This window comes from Sturnus vulgaris, unplaced genomic scaffold (assembly GCF_052056855.1).
Source record: "Sturnus vulgaris isolate bStuVul1 unplaced genomic scaffold, bStuVul1.hap1 Scaffold_195, whole genome shotgun sequence".
NCBI classification, from domain to species: Eukaryota; Metazoa; Chordata; class Aves; order Passeriformes; family Sturnidae; genus Sturnus; species Sturnus vulgaris.
Window position 1 is genome coordinate 3,564,860 of NW_028276170.1, and position 15,642 is coordinate 3,580,501.

At 55.1% G+C, this 15,642-nt stretch overlaps 1 protein-coding gene across 1 annotated transcript in view; it reads right to left on the reverse strand.

The window, feature by feature from the left end:
* Positions 1-288: 288 nt before the first annotated feature.
* LOC148218014 (uncharacterized) overlaps positions 289-15,642 on the reverse strand; it is a 199,749-nt gene continuing 184,395 nt past the window's right edge. The window contains 2 exon segments of the mRNA XM_088158029.1: positions 289-356; positions 14,673-14,861. Coding sequence (XP_088014155.1) covers positions 289-356; positions 14,673-14,861 — 257 coding nt within the window.

Genomic DNA, 15,642 nt, shown 5'->3' on the forward strand with positions numbered 1-15,642 from the left:
CCAGGACTCACCAGGACTCCTCCCAGTCTCTTCCCATCACAGCCAACCTTATTCTAACCCTTGCTTTGAAGTTCCTGATCTTTCTCCATCCCTTCCAGGCTCACTCAAATCCCTCCCTGTTCCCCCCAGCTGATCCCAATGTCTCCCCACTCTCTCCCAGTGCCCCCCAGTGTGTCCATCTCACTGTGGCCCTCGAGCTCCCAGCCTGGCGCCCGCTGCCTGCTCTGCTCCATGGATTTCTACGCTGCTGAGATCCAGGTGAGGTTCTTCCAGGGCCAGCAGGAGCTCTCAGGGCATGTGGTGGCCTCCAGGAAGAAGTCCCCAACAGGAGATGGCTGGTGTGGCCCTGCGAGGGACTGGGAATGAAATTGGAGAGAGTGGGGGAACAGTGGGAGAGAGTGGATTGGACTGGGGCAATGGGAGAGAGGGTGGAGGTTTGGGATTGGACTGCAAAGGACTTGGAAAGGACTGGGAGGAACTGGGGGGTCATTGGGGGAGAAGGGAGAGATTTGGAAGGGCACTGGGAGGGCACTGTGAGAGAGGATGGAGGTTTGGGAGTAGATTTAGAAGTACTGGGAGTGGGAATGGAATGGCTGGGGACTGAGAGGAATTGAGAGGGACTCTGGTGACACTGGGAGGGACTGTGAGGACACTGGGAGAGACTGGGATGGACTGGGAGAGCAGCCGGAGTCACTTGGGGTGAGGGGGCAGGAGGCCCCGGGGATGGGCACAAGAAGGGCTGACGTGTCTCGGGTGATTCCCAGGGAGGTTTTGAGGGGCTCCAGGGTCATTCCCAGGGCAGGGCCCGAGGGGACACGCTCTGCCCCACGCTCACCTCTGCGCTCCACGAGGAACGGGCTGGACAACTCGTAGTTGTGCCGGCAGTGCCTGTCCACCGCAGCCCGTCTGTACTCCATCCATTGCGGGTCGCTGTTCCAGTGCCTGGCAGCCTTGTCCCCAAAGGAGGTGTCCCCACGTGCAGCCCCACATCGCTGCCCAAGTGCAGGAACTGCTCCCGCTTGGAGATGTTCCTCTCCACGAACCTCAGCCGGTCGGTGCCGTGAATGAAGTGACACTCGGACTAAACCATCTCCTGGAACAGCGCTGTGTGTGCAGGACACAGGTCTGGGGTAGCCCCCCAGCAGCCCCATAGAAGCCCACAGTAGCCAAGAGCTCCGGGCCCCCGCCACACGCCCCATGGCCAGCACTGGGCAGGGTCTGACACCTCCCCCTGTTGGAACCCTGGAAACTGAGGGGTTTGGGCTTTCTGTGCTGACAGGCATTGACCCCCAGGAAAACACTGCTTTTTACCAGAGGCCGTGAAGAAGCTTTCCAGAACTGAGTGATAGAACTGGGATCGCTGGTGTGTAGTTTGAATAGAAGTGTGTTATGTCCCATGGTGGAAAATTTAGAATTTCTTGGTTTAAACTATATTAATACATATAAAACAAGATGGAAGTTTTAGGGTGGAGTTTCCTTTCTTTTTCACCTTCTTCGCGGGTATAGGTGGTACTTTTGTAATTAGATAGAAAATTCCACATTGCAGGTCACGGGTGATTGGTTCTTGGGCTATTATGGTGTCTTTTTTTAATTGGACTCATTGGCCCTTAAAAGGGCTTGTAGAGAGAGGTACGTCGCCATTTTTAGCCTGTTAGCTGTAAGTGCTGTAGAACTCACTGTAATATAGATAAGAATTAATAAACATCTGAGTCCGAACACGAAATTCCATGTCTAGAGCATTTAATCTCGACTCTAGAAAAACAAAAAAGAAGATAAAACGCGATACCCCCCTCCCCAAATTCTCCTGGCGGGGGGGCGCTGGGGGCGGGGCGCGGGTGGAGTCCAGGTGAGGAGCTCTGGGCGCTCTGGGACTGCCTGAGGAGTCATCAGCGCCGCGCACTCTGATTGGCTCAATTATTTTGGTGACTTCTCTGATTGGCTGAGGAGAGGTCCGGGAGTTGAGAGGAGGACCGGGAGAGATCCTGCCCCAGGCTAGCGGTGGAAGAACATCCAATTAACAAGGCATGCAGATCATTTCCCAGTGGTGCCCACACTCCTGTAGGAACTAAATGCACCGAGGATCTCACGAGGGTCACCAACTCTCTGGCGGCCAAATCCAGCCCTGCGCTCCCTGCGGGTGCGGGCACTCTGGGAAGGGCTCAGCTGCGGGTCAGATGGCCGGAGAGTGGCTTGGTGGTCACCTCGTGTGTGAGGCAGTGATGGGCTGGGGAGATGCGTGCACACTGCACATAATCACTTCCATGCAAAAATCATTCCAGGAAGGAGTAACAGCTTCTGACAGAGACCAAGTGTTGCCACCAGGTGCTCCTGCCAACAGCCGCCTGCAGAAAGGAGCACACACACCAATGCACGTGGGCTTTGGCTGTCCTCTGGCAGAGAAGTCCCCAGGGGACACAGGTCTCTGTGGCAGGAGCAGGCACCAGCATTGGCAGGCCTTGGGGGCGGCAGGTCTCCTTTGGCAGGGAGTCTGCCACACCTGCTGATTTCACTGCTCCCAGGGCTCAGAGCAGCATTCGTGCCCTGGGCCATACGTCCCGTGTCTGTGTCACACTCCTGTGTGTGTGACGGCCACCCAGCACCGGGTCTTGTCCCAAAGAGGCCCTGGCAGCTGCTGTGGAAGGCCCCGATGCCCTTCCTGCTGCAGCTGCATCGGCAACCGAGGAGGCTCCTTCTGCTGCCCTGAGCAGGCAGAGCAGAGGAGCATCTGCTTGTTGTTTGAGCCATTCCTAAAATTCCGGTTGGGCTGTCCTCGAACCTTGGGGGAACGTCTTCCTTGCAAGCTGGGCCACTTTGGGGGTGGGGGTGGGGTGGGGGTGTCCTCAGGGCACGTGGAGGTGTGTCCTAGGGCTCTTTGTGACACAGTGCACCGTGGTCACCGTGCAATAGGAAAGGGACAGAGCGTACAAGGGTGACCCTTTGTGACACGTCGTGACATAGGTGCTGGCGGTGACACGGCCACACCACAGTGCTCGGTGCACTCGTCGGGACAGGACGGAGAGAGCGGTGCTGTGAGGAGCCCCCACACAGCCAGCTTGTTCCTTACTGACCCGGAGCTTTTCCAAAGCGTTTCCTCTGCAGGTGGCCTCGAGGACAGACTGCAGGACACGGTGTCCTGTAGCCTTCCCAAGGCTTCTCTGTTGCAGGTGCCCACAAGGCACAACTGCAGCACTTGCTCATCTGGAGCTTTTCCGAGACATCTCTCCTGCAAGCAGTCCCAACTCCAAACAGTGACATGGAGCAGACACCACCCAGAGTGCCCAAGCTGGCCTGGGTGAAGGAGGAGGAGGAGGCTGCAGCTCCCTCAGCACAGCAGCCTGAAGAGCTGGAGCAGATCCAGCTGCTGCAGGAGGGTGAGTAGCAGAGCTGGGCCACAGAGCTGGTGTCTGCAGCCAGCTTAGCCCCATCCCATCCCATCCCATCCCATCCCATCCCATCCCATCCCATCCCATCCCATCCCATCCCATCCCATCCCATCCCATCCCATCCCATCCCATCCCATCCCATCCAACATGTCCATGGATAGGACAGAAGAGGGGCTGGGGCTGAACCCCCTGGCAGCCACACCCCATCCCTGGAGCATCCCAGGGCTGTCCCTGCCTGGGAATGCAGGGCTGGGCTGTGTTCTCCGGCCTCTCCCACAGCCCCTCAGCCCTGGCTGCGCTCGCTCTTTGCCAGGTGCCGCCATGGACCCAACACAAGAGCAGGACCCTGCCCGTGGCCGCTTCCGCAGAACAGCGCAGGTACTGCAGCCATCCCCACCTGGGCTGGGCCTGCTGTCACTGCTCAGCCCAGCACCGTGCTTGGAGCACTCCATGGATTCTCCCTCTCTTCCTGCCCTTCTCCTGCAGATGATCTATGAATTCATCATGTGCATTTGGTGGGAAGAGACCACCGCTGTGGGCACTGGGCACTTGGCAAACTTTCCCCTCTTCACTGCTGAGACCGGGGCTGCCATGCTGGATTTGCTTGTGGAGAAGGGTGTCTCCAATCCAAAGCAAGTAAGCAGCCTGTGGCCAGGAATTGTGTGGCGCCTCAAGCCAGCTCTGCTGGGTTCCTTCAGTCTTTGAGGCCCAGACCAATAGGGTAGGAAGGGCAGCACTTCTCAGGGGAAGCTGGGGAACCTGCTGCTCGGGCAGGTGTCCAAGTCTCCCCGGGCCTTCTGCAGGTGCCAGCTATGGTGAGGTACATCCACAAGTGGCTCACGGCCAACGAGTCTGCTGGGCACAGGCTGGACAAGGCCCTTCTGGAGCTGACCAGGGAATACCCCTGCGATGTGCTGATGACTCTCTTGCGCTGGGCCCCATCGGGTGACAGGTACGGCAGCCCCACCTGCCTTGAGGGTTTAGGGTTCCCCGGCCCGTTACCCTGTAGAGCCTGTCCCTGGTGACTGCCAGACAGGGGGACAGTTCCAGGAGCCTCTGGCTCCTCCGTTTGCCAGTGCTGCCATGTCAGCCCCTGAGCGTGCTGCCACGCTCCCTCCCTGCCCCTCAAGATGCCTGCAGCCCCGTGGGCTGGCTGGGTGCTGCCAGCGAGGGCCGGTGGGCAGAGGCAGGGCTGACGGCCAGCGCGGGCCCCTGCAGCAGCCCAGGCCACAGTGCTGTGGCCCAGACCCCCCTGACACAGAGCTCTGACCCCACAGAGCTGCTACGGCCATGTGGGGAGTGATCATGTCCTCCACTGGGACTGCGGAGCCGGCGCTGCAGATACTCCTCAATGTGCTGAACGCCTGGCCAGTGGACAGTGTGTACACCTCCGATGGGGACAGCACAGGAGTCTTTGCCCTGGCTGTGAGTTCCTGCAACTGACCTTGGCTTGTCCCTAGGCCACCTCTCCAGCAGCTAGCTCTCTGTCCTCCCCCCAGCTGCATCTCTCTGCCTCAGGCACTGGACTGAAACCTGCCTTAGGGGCAAGGTTCAGGGGCACCAGGCTGGGTGACCCCGCAGTGTCTCCCCCGGCCTCTCCCTGGCATGCTCGGGCCCTGCCACACGGATGTCTTGGCACTGAGTGTTGTCTCTGGGTGGTTCATTTTTTGCAGGCAACCGTGACACTGTGGAGTGTCTTCAACCTGACCTGGTGCCCACCTATAGTGTTGGAGTATTTTCCCCGTCTCTTTCTGTGTCTGCTCTTCCAAGTTTACATCAGCGCACTGGATACGCCAGAGGAGGTTGATACCTTCTGGAAGGGGTGCCAGGAGCAACTGGGCCTTGCCACCAACCCCCAAAGGTGCTCCATCCCAGTCCTCCCAGTGTCCCCATCCCTTCCAAGGCAGGAGCCAGGGCTGCCAGCATGACCTGGGCTTTGCTCTGCACGCAGGTTTGCAGTGCAGACCCTGAAGGTCCTGCTCTGCCGAGTGCAGTGTGAGCGTGTTGTGGTAGCCATGGAAGGCAAGGCTGGCTGGGACACGCTGCTCTGTACTGACACCCACCACTATGCAGTGGGACTCCTGGCCAGGTGAGACCCCCTTCTCCCTGCTGCCCCCGGCACTTGTGCCCAGGGTGCCCCACACAGTTCCCATGGGCATGGGTGAGAGGGCTTTGTCACAAAGAGAGGGACGAGCAGACTGGAAAAGGCTGGCAGAGGAGGGTGCCCGGGAACAGCCGCCTCCCAAAGCGCGCACGGGGGGCTTGGGAAAAGACCAGAGCTCCGTGGGTCACTCCTGGGAGAGCTTTGCCCTCTCGGCTCAGGGGCAATGATGCCTTTTCCCCCCCACCAGGGAGATGCGCTGTGTCTCCATGATCTGGTGTTGCAGCTTCATCTCCTGCCTCTTGGAGCTCCTCAGCCAAGACATTTCAGACTGGCAGCTGCCTGCCATGGCGTTCCTTGTGGAGGTGAGCCCCATGGGCAGCACAGTTGAGCCGCCTCCCACCTCTCTGCCCTCTCACAGCCGCAGCTGCCTGGGACGGTGCCCGTGCCCTGTGCTGCTGCCTTGGCTCAGCCCTGTGCAGTTCTGAGCTCCTGCCAGCTGGGCACCCCGGTCACTGCTTTGTGCCTTTCAGGTCCTGGACCTCCTGGACATCAAAGAATGGGGTGACAGCCTCCTGGAGATCATGGCAAGGCGCCTGCAGAGCACGTCCAGGGAGATGCGTCGCCTGGTGCTCAGAGGCCTCGTGCAGCTCAGCAAGGACCCCTCGATGGTGAGAAGACAGCAGCGGCTGAAGCTGTGCTGGCAGCGTGGGGCTGGGGAAAGCAGCCCCTTGGGCTTGGCTGGGCTTTGGGAGCTGTGGCAGCTGCTCCCAGCTCTCCTGCGTTGCTGTTCAGCTGCCCGAGTGCTTCAGGACAGGCCTTCGGCCCCTGGGCTCCACAGCAGCAGCAGCAGCAGCAGCGTGGGCTTGCCCTGCCTTGTCTTCCATGCAGAGCATTAGAATGTACAGCCTGACAGAAAGCCTTGTGGACCTGTTGTGGGATGCAGATGAAGACATCGTTGAGATGACCGTCGCGGTGCTCAGCTTTCTGCTCTCGCACAGACACCTCGCAATACCCAGCCCCATCGCCCTGCGGCTGGCTGGCGCGCTCTGGCCACTGCTGGACAACGTAAGGCTCTGTGCCCCCAGCCACGGCCACTGGGTGCTGTCCCCAAGTGTGGGGCCCCGTGGATTTTTGGGCCTGTGCACAGAGGGGTCTGGAGCAGCTGATGAGGAGGGCTTTTGCTTCCTTTCCAACAGGACAACCGCCATGTGCAGCTGCTCTCCATTCGCCTCTTCCAAGAGCTGATGAGGTTGGTAGCGGCCAAGGGTAAAAAGCCCCTCAAGATGCTTGTGAGCAAGAGCCTGCTGCCACTCTTCTTCAACTGCCACGATGAGAACATGCGTGTGGCAGAGGTGAGGACTCCTGGGCGCTGCTGTCCTCCTGGCAGGGGGCTCAGCTGTCTCCCTGCACCCGGGCACCTCATGGGCTCCAGCCTCCTCCTGGCCTTGGCACAGAGAGGCAGGTCCTGTGCCCTGGGCTGCGGTGCCATCTCTGGGTCTCTGCTGTTCTGCAGGCCTCTTGTGAAACGCTGCTTTCAGCACTAAGCTTCCTGAAGAGGAGAGATCTTGAGCACCTGCTGATGGCGGATCAGATGTGGAGGTTTGGCGAGTGCTTGGTAAGAACGCTGCTCCCTTCCCTGGGCTGCCCACGCGGGCTCTTCTCCAGGCTCCTCTGGCCCCAGGGCCGGAGCTGATGGAGCCCCGAGCTCCATCAAGCCCGCGCCTTGCCGGGCCCTCTGCCCCGCTCAGGGCTGTGCGGGCAGGGCAGGCCGGGGCCAAGGGACAGAGCCCGCGCCAACCCTTCCCTCCGTGCCCTGCCGCTCTCTCCAGCTGGCACAGGACAGGAGCCGAGCGGCCGAGCTGCTGCGCCAGGCGCTGCCGTACCTGCGGAGCCCACAGGAGCCCCTGCGAGAGGCGGCCGTCAGGTTTCTTGGTGAGCCACAAGCCCGGCTCCCTCCCCGCCCCGCCGCAGCTCGGCCCCAGCCCCGCCTGCTGCCCCGGCAGCGCCATCCGGGCCGGGGCTCTGGAGCCCCGCCTGCCCTCGGCGCCGCTGCCGCCCTCTCGCAGCCGTGTCCTTGGGCGTCAGGATGCGGCGAGGGCCGGGCCCGAGCCCAGGGGAAGGCGCTGCTGTGGCCGCAGGGCTGGCAGCGCCGCTGCGGGGCAGCTGTGCGGCTGGGGCCGTGACAGGCTCTGTGTTGGCAGGGATGGCCGGGCGGTTCCTGAGAGAGCAGCAGCGAGAGTTGCAGCTCATGTGCAGGGGTGAGTGAGGCCAGCGGGCTGTCAGCGGGGGCTGGCGCTGGCAGCTGCGTTCCCTGCCCCGGCTGGGAGGGCTCTGCTCCCTGCGCGCACGAGGGGCGGCGTGGGCAGAGCACAGAGACCTTCCAGGGGCCTGCGGGAGGGACATTCGTGGCCAGCGCCTTCCAGCTGATCCTTGCTGTCTCCTGCTTCCTTCAGGCTATGGCAAGAGCTGCCGTGTGGGAGGGATGGGGCAGGAGGGTCTCCCCAGGTCCCTGCAGATGCAGGCTCTGACTGTGGCTCTGTTCCTCTCTCTTCCAGCCCTTCAGGACATGACAGATGACACCAGCCCTGCCATCTCATGCCTGGCTCTTCAGACTCTGTACATCAACAGAGCTGTACAGAGCATTCCCTCCTCCCGACTCCAGCAGATGCGAGATGGATTCCGCCGCCTCTGGAAGTCACGGCCTTCCCTGTGTCGCAGGGGCTGGTTGTCCTGTGTGAGCACTGTGGAGAACTGATCCGGGATGCTGCGTCTGCTGGGGCCACCTGAGCCTGCAGGGAACACCTCTGCACTTCAAGGACGTTCTTTCACCCCATTGTAGGATTAGTAAATTGCTGTTGTCATACACAGAGGTCCAGGAGCTTTCTTCTGGTGCCAATGGGGAAGAGGGCAAAAAGGGTGCTTGTGCTCGCCAAGTTGTCCGAGCGTGCGGTGTGGAAGGGAAAGTGGCCAAAAGGCCCTTGGCCTTTGGTGGTTCTGTGGAAGCCTTAAGGCTTCCGACAGAGCGGGCGGGCAGAGGCCGGAGCTGCGGCGGGGATCCCTGAGAGACCGGTCCCTGGAGACGGCCAGCACCCCTCTGCCAGCCTGGAAGCGCCATCTGTGTCCTGCCCGTGTGTTGCTGGCTGGATTGCTGAGGGCTCTGAGGTGCCTCTTGATGCGGCTCCTCTGGAGCTCCTTCAGCAGCCAGGCAGGCCTGGGGGAGGCGTGGAGGGCACGGGACAGTGGGAGGCCATGAAGGGCTGCGGTGCTGCCAAGGCCTGCCCGGAGAAGGCAGTGGGAAGGCGTGAGGGGGATGCGTGTGGCGCTGGGTGGCGGGAGGCTGTGATGGGCCAGGAGGACTTGTGTGGATGGGTTGGTGGGAAGCCCTGAGGAACTGGGTGGCAGAGGCCATAAGCAGCCCCCAGACAGCCACCTTCTTCCTGCCAGCCGGCTGCTCTGGCGCTTCCCCGACGCGTCTCTGGTGCCTGTGGCAGAAGCCCTCGAGGCCTGGCCTCAGCAGGACGGTGGGGACAGCCCCGAGGTGCCCAAGCTGCTTTGGGCAGGGACACGGAGGGACAAGGAGGGACAAGGAGGGACAAGGACCGCAAGCAGGCCCTGCTGGATCACGGCCACTGGCTGCTGCAGGCGAGGAGCAGTGGGAAGTGGCAGCGCTGGCGATCAGCCCGGGTCCCCAGAGCTGTCCAGGCCACTGTGCTGTGTGGCCAAGACTCCCCTGACACTGAGCTCGGGACCCACAGAGCTGCTGCCACCATGGCAAGAACGATGTCTCCTGGAGCTGGCCTGTGGAGCTGCTGCTGTCAACGTGGCTCTGGACACCAGAGAAAAATGACCAGAGTGTGCACAGGAACAGCAGCACCCAGAAGGCTTGTACCTCCTCAGGAAGACATCCACACCAGACAGGATGCCAAAAGAGGGGATGCTATGGGCACAATTTTTTGTGGCTTGGCAAAGGGTGAAGGGAAAGTGGTCACCATGGTTTTCTCTTGACTTGCCAGAATCACAGCAACGCTTGGCAGCTTCAGCTGCAGCCTGTCCCCCTGACTGACCTCAGCGGCTCTGCTCGAGGGCACACTCGCCTTCCAGAGTCGGCTGTCCCAAGGCAGCAGCGTTGGTGCCATCGTTAGAGACTCTGATGGGACACGAGCCCTTAGCTGCAGCTGCTGACACTCTCCTCCATTGTTATAGTTTTGACTTGCAATTTAAATATACTCATTTTTCTGTTGTGAGACAGAACCAGGAGCAAAAGAGCAAGGCAGGACTAAAACTTAAAAAGGGTATAAAAAACTTTATTATCTACACAAAAAAAGAGAAAGAAAAGCAAATTCAGAGTAAGATCTTCAGACCACTCCTTCCTTCCCTCTCCCAACCTTCATAACAACAAAACAAAGACAGAAAAAACTACTTCAGTCAGTTCCCAAGTTAAATAGTCCTTTTCAGTTCATGTTGGAGAGAGAAGTTTCCTCTTGTCAGGCCATAGGGACTTCACCACAAGAAGCGAAAAAAACAGTCCCCTCGTGGCTTCACTTTCACGATTTGCATCTGCCCTGGAAAAAACTTGCAAAGTCGTTTCCCAAAGCTGTGCTTATGGGCCATGTAAATCCCATGAGGTATTTACTTTTAAGAATTAACTGTTCCAAACCAAACATTTTCTTCATCTCTCTTTCTCTCTGTTCATGCTCCATCTCCAGAAAAAGAGATCCCCTTTTCTCCTCGGGGTGAAGGATTCTCAACACAGATGCCTTTGATTAACAATCTATCAAATGGAACATCTCCAACCTCCCCATGTCTTTCTCCATGGTTTATAGGAATATTCATCAGTTCATCCCTACAATCTTACAAAAGGAATTTTCAGCCATCTTCACAACATCTCCTCATTCTCCTTCCATCTAAAGAAACTTAGCTCTTGCTTCACCGACTTTGGAGCATCTCCTTTTCCCCCTCTCATATTCAAAGGAAAGCCAGAAGTCTGCAAAATCTTACCTGAGCACTAAAGAGTTAAAGTTTCACACAGAAGTCACGGCGCTGGGTGTGGGGGGCGGCTGAGATGTTAATCAGCTTTTCTGGAGCTTGCTGCAGCCCCACACTGCCCATGGCCACCCCTGCTTCCAGACAGGGCCCGGCTGCCTCCCCCAGGCCGTGCGGGGGCTGGGCGGGCTCGGCCCCTCCAAAGCTGCTCCGAGCCAGCAGCAGGAGCCGGGCCCCCCCAGAGCCGCGGGCTCGTAGGGGAGGAAGCCGGGCTAAGGTCTCATCAATGAGCCTTTCCTCCCCCCGGCCATCGGGTTCCCTGGTTTGCAAACGGGGCCCAGCGGCCTCCCGAGCTCCCCCCACATGGGAGGGAGCCCGGGCTGGGCCGTTGTTACCTGCTCAGCCACCGGAAATAAAAGAGAGTTTTTTCCCGGGTTACCGCCTTCAAAATGTGTGCTCACCGAGCGAACTAACTTTCTCCAATTGATTGTTCAGGCTGTCAATAACCAAACCAGCCTCCAATTGGTCCCATCAACTCCCAGAGGGAGTTCTCACACTGAAAATTTCTCTCTTGAGTTTCTTCTCCCCGGGTGAAACTAGCACAGAAGCCGATATTAGGGAAGATCCTGCTGCTTTCCACCAGTTTTAGAGGGTCATAAACACTCTGTATAATTTTGAAATTAAGGGGCTCTCAGGCAATGATATGGAAATAGGAATAACAACAACTATGAAATTAACAACAAACAGAACAGGAGCCCCGTTCCGGTCTCTGGGCCACGGGCACTTTCCCCTTTGGTGCAGTTGCTGTCACAGCTGGCAGTGAGCTCTGGCAGGCTCCTGATGGGCAGGTGCGACGATCCCCGTGCGGCTGCAGGGGCACTGGGGTGATGGCAGCTGTGTCCCAGATGGGAAGGGATGGAGGAGAGGCAGGATGCTGGGAAAACAGCAAGCTGAAGCAGGAGGGCGTCCAAGCAGGGCTGCGGGGTCCAAAACAGAGAGGCAGCTCCCGGCGTTGGGATGGTGGGGGGGTAGCAATGACCTTTCTGCTCCGAGAGCCAAAAGCGAGCGAGAGCCAGCAACTGCCCCCCACCCTCCTTTACCTGCTTCTAATCTCACTGTGTTCCCCCTTTCCCTCCACCCACCCTCCGAGAAAAACTCCCAAAAATCCAGGGAGGCTCTCCCTGGTGCTGGGACCCAACCATCAGTGCTTCTTAGCATGTCAATGGGAAAAAAATTCCACAGGCAGAGAGGAAAGGAAAAACCAACCCCCAACAGAGGCTTATCCAGTTCTTCACTGATTTGAGGTTTATCAGCTGTTGCAAACACTGGGATGATGGTACAATGTTTTAATGTTTGGTAATAATCTAATTTCACAAGTGTTTTTAATTATATCTGTTATCGGAAATGGTTTGTGGTAGCAGAATTATTCCCGATTACTGTAAGTTTTGCTTTTACTACATGTATTGCTTTGTTTTGAACTTCCCTTCATGTTCATGGCAAGAGTCATGCATGCTGTTTTTAAAACAAGGAAGGGGGAATTAACTCCTAAATATTTACATATTTATAAAGATTTTTTTTGCCATATTTATACCAAAAAAAGGTAAAATATTTTAATGTAAGGCTCTTCAATTGAAGGTACAATGACAAAGTCTAATTAATTCATTAACTTAAGGAGAAGGTATGCACGTGTTTTTATCATCAACAAGTTCAAAGTAGTCACCTGTTCATTCAGCCAAACATCAGTTGCCCCCAAGAAAATGAAGCCCAGTGAGAAGAAAAAGAACCTAATCACCATGCAGCCTTCGTGGCCAGAACAAAACCAGAAGTAGGAGTGCCAAGACATGGCTGTGTCTGGAAATTTACAGGCAAATTGCCAACAAAAGCCTTGTGTCATCATCATGGTATAGTGTTCCTACTAACCTTCTTCAGTTATTCCCTGTTCCAGGATCCAAGAGCACATTCAGTGATGTCAAAGATCAACATTTCCAGCTAATGGACTATTTGGACTTTAAAACAATGGTCATTTATTCCCATTTGCTTAGGAGACATTGGACATTATTCTTTTGTTTTCTCATGCTGTGAAACCCTGTGTCAATGACATGATAGAATTTGCTAAGTTTTGTTGATTGCAATCTGTCTTTTATGTATCTTATCCCATATCTAGGAGATAACCAGTAATAACCTTAATGAGATAACACCCTCACAAGAGAGAGCTATTTTAACATCAGAACATATGAGCCTTTTTTGAATTAATGAAAAATGGTGAGATGTTGCAGTCAGGTAGATAAATTATAAAAGGAAGGCCTCATAAAATCAGGTCTTGCTCTCTGCTAATTAATAGCTAGCCTGTCACTTCTTCTATGTGCAGCTAAGTTACTTGCTTGTTCCCGTGTGAAAACAATCTTCAGCATGGCAACAATTAACACAACAAGCTATTCTGGTAAGAGAACCATTGGCACCTGCAAGAAATAAGAAATCTGTCCTGCTGGGGCCAAGGACGTTCATTCCCTTCCAGGAGCCCAATGCCCGGCTGGGGCTCCAGGGCAGGGGGTCCTTGAGCAGCTGCCCCAGAACCTCCGCCAGGGTCTCCCAGCGCAGCCAGAGCCGCTCGGCCTGGGGTCCCCAAAGGCCTCAGCGAGCCCCAAGTCCCTGCCAGGAACCCTCAACTCCCTCCAAGCCAGCATCCCCCACAGCCCCTGCAAGTTCCCCCCATGGCACCGGCCGTGGCCGTGTCCCCACATGTCACTGGCCATGTCCCACCATGTCCTCACCCATGGCTGTGTCCCCACCATGTCTCCATCCCTGTCACTGTCCCCCACATCTCCATCCATGCCTGTGTCCCCCCATGTCCCCACGAATGGCCACGTCCCCCTCCATGTCCATGTGTCCCCATGTCACTCTCCATGTCTGTGTACTACCATGTCATTGTCCCCCCATGTCCCCACCCATGTCTCAGTTCAGTGTCTTTATTTTTACCCCAGTGTTGGATGTTTTAAAGGGATGAAGAGAAATGAAAAGCAAATCAAGGCCAAAATAAAAGGATTTCTGTGTCTGTGCAAGTAGAGGATCCATGTGCTTGGAAGGGAGGGAAGAACATTTTTGGAGGAGTTTCCACCCCACTGTCTCCAAAATCTTGGTCTTTGCCCCAGTCCATCACCATTTGGCTGCAGAAGACACCCTTGGGTAATAGGAAATCAAAATCCTGGAATCACTGAGGTTAAATGTAGTAGTTTTGGTTTATTAATTTGAATTTTTTTGTTGTGAGAGAGGATTAAGAAGTAGACAAAAAACAGGATTTACTTTAAATGGTATAAAGAGAAATTTTATTACTAGAAACTATATGAAAAAAACCCTTAGAACAAAACTTTAGTCTACTGCTTTTTCTTCCATACATTTTTTTTAATACTAAACACGTACAAAAACAACTCAGTCTACCATCTCTAAAATAGTTTTTCACTCATTTACTTGAAAGAGGAGACTTTTTTTCAGTCTATGGAGATTCCTCCACAAGAAAACGGATTCTTTTTGTTTTGATGTTACAGTGATTAGCTTCCCAGGAGAATGAAAATCTGATTACTATCTAAGAATCCTTTATACAGACTAACAGTTTTTCTCATAACTGTTATTGAGGACTATATTGACTTCTGATGCACAGTTTAAGGATTATAACAGTTCAAAAAAAACTTACTTTATTTTTTAAAATAGAGTTTTTTCCTTTTTCTTTTTTTGGGGGGGAGAGCAGGGGTTTTCTATTACTAAAACCTAGAAGATTACTGTAATTTTTACATTTGTTTAATATTAATGCTTTTCTTTATATGTACAGTTAGAACAGTCATATTCACTTCAAAATATTTTTACATGTTTTAGAGGAAACAAGAGTTTTTTCTCCATAGTTTAAAAAAAGCGAAATGTTAGTTCATGACTTTTCTCCATTCTTATTTCAAAGTTGACTATTCTTTTTGTTTGATTTTGGTGTTTTTATATTGCTTCTGTGCGTATCACTATTTTAGTGGGTTTTTGTTTTTGTTTTGTTTTTGGGGTTTTTTTTGTTTGTTTGTGTGTTTGTTTGGGTTTTGGGGTTTTTTGTTTGGTTGGTTGGTTTTTGTGTTTTTGTGTTTTTTTCAACCATCCAACACTGATCCTCCCATGGGGGATGGAGCTGGAGCAGAGCACGAAGCTCTTCCCACACTCGGGGCACTCACAGGGCTTCCCTTAGTGGAGACTCCGTTGGTGTTGGGTCAAGTTAGAGCTCTGTGAGAAGCTCTTCCCACACTCAGGACACTCATAGGGCCTCTCCCCAGTGTGGATGCGCTGATGTTTTTTCAGGTCAAAGCTCCATCCAAAGCTCTTCCCACATTCCAAGCAGCTGTAGGGCCGTTCACCTGTGTGGACCACCTGGTGCCGGAGCAGGCCGGAGATCTCACTGAATCCCTTCCCGCATTTCCCACACTCGTAGGGCTTTTCCCCAGTGTGGATCCTCTGGTGTTGGATCAGCCTGCACCTGTAGCTGAAACTCTTCCCACATTCCAAGCACTTGTGGGGCTTCTCCCCTCCAGGAGGCTTCTCCACCAGCTCTGAGCTCTGCCTGGATCTCCGGCCGCCTTCCCGGCTCAGGGAGGGTCTTTCCTCCTCGCAGCTCCCTGGGCTGGGTTTGCAGCCCCTCCTCCTGCGGGATCTCCGGGGCTTTTCCTCCTCCTCCATCTCCTCACGCCGTGGGAATGAAAAGTCCTGGTTTGGGGAAAAAACAAGAGAGCTCCATAAACTGGGAGTTCCTCCTTGCCCAAGTTCATCTCTGCAGGTCATTGAGCATCTTGCGTCTGTAATAACCTCCCAAATATCAAGATTCAGTCAAAATCCCCTCCAAAATTGTGCTGATTTGAAAGCAAAACCAGTGAGAGACTCCAAGTCAGAAATACAGTTTAATAGAAAAAAACAAGAGAAAAAAATAAAATACATGCAATTCAAAAGAAAAGAACTGACAGAGTCAGAATACAACCTTACACTCCGCTAGTTAGGGTGGTGGTAGCAGTCCCGATGAAGTGGTCTTGTTGTAGTAGTGATCCTGTAGAAAGGTCTGGTAGCTCTTGTCCTCTGGAAACCAGTGGGTAAGGGATGATTTGGTGTTCCAAATCTCAGTTTGAATCTAGGTACGAAATGTTTGGCTCCTCCCCC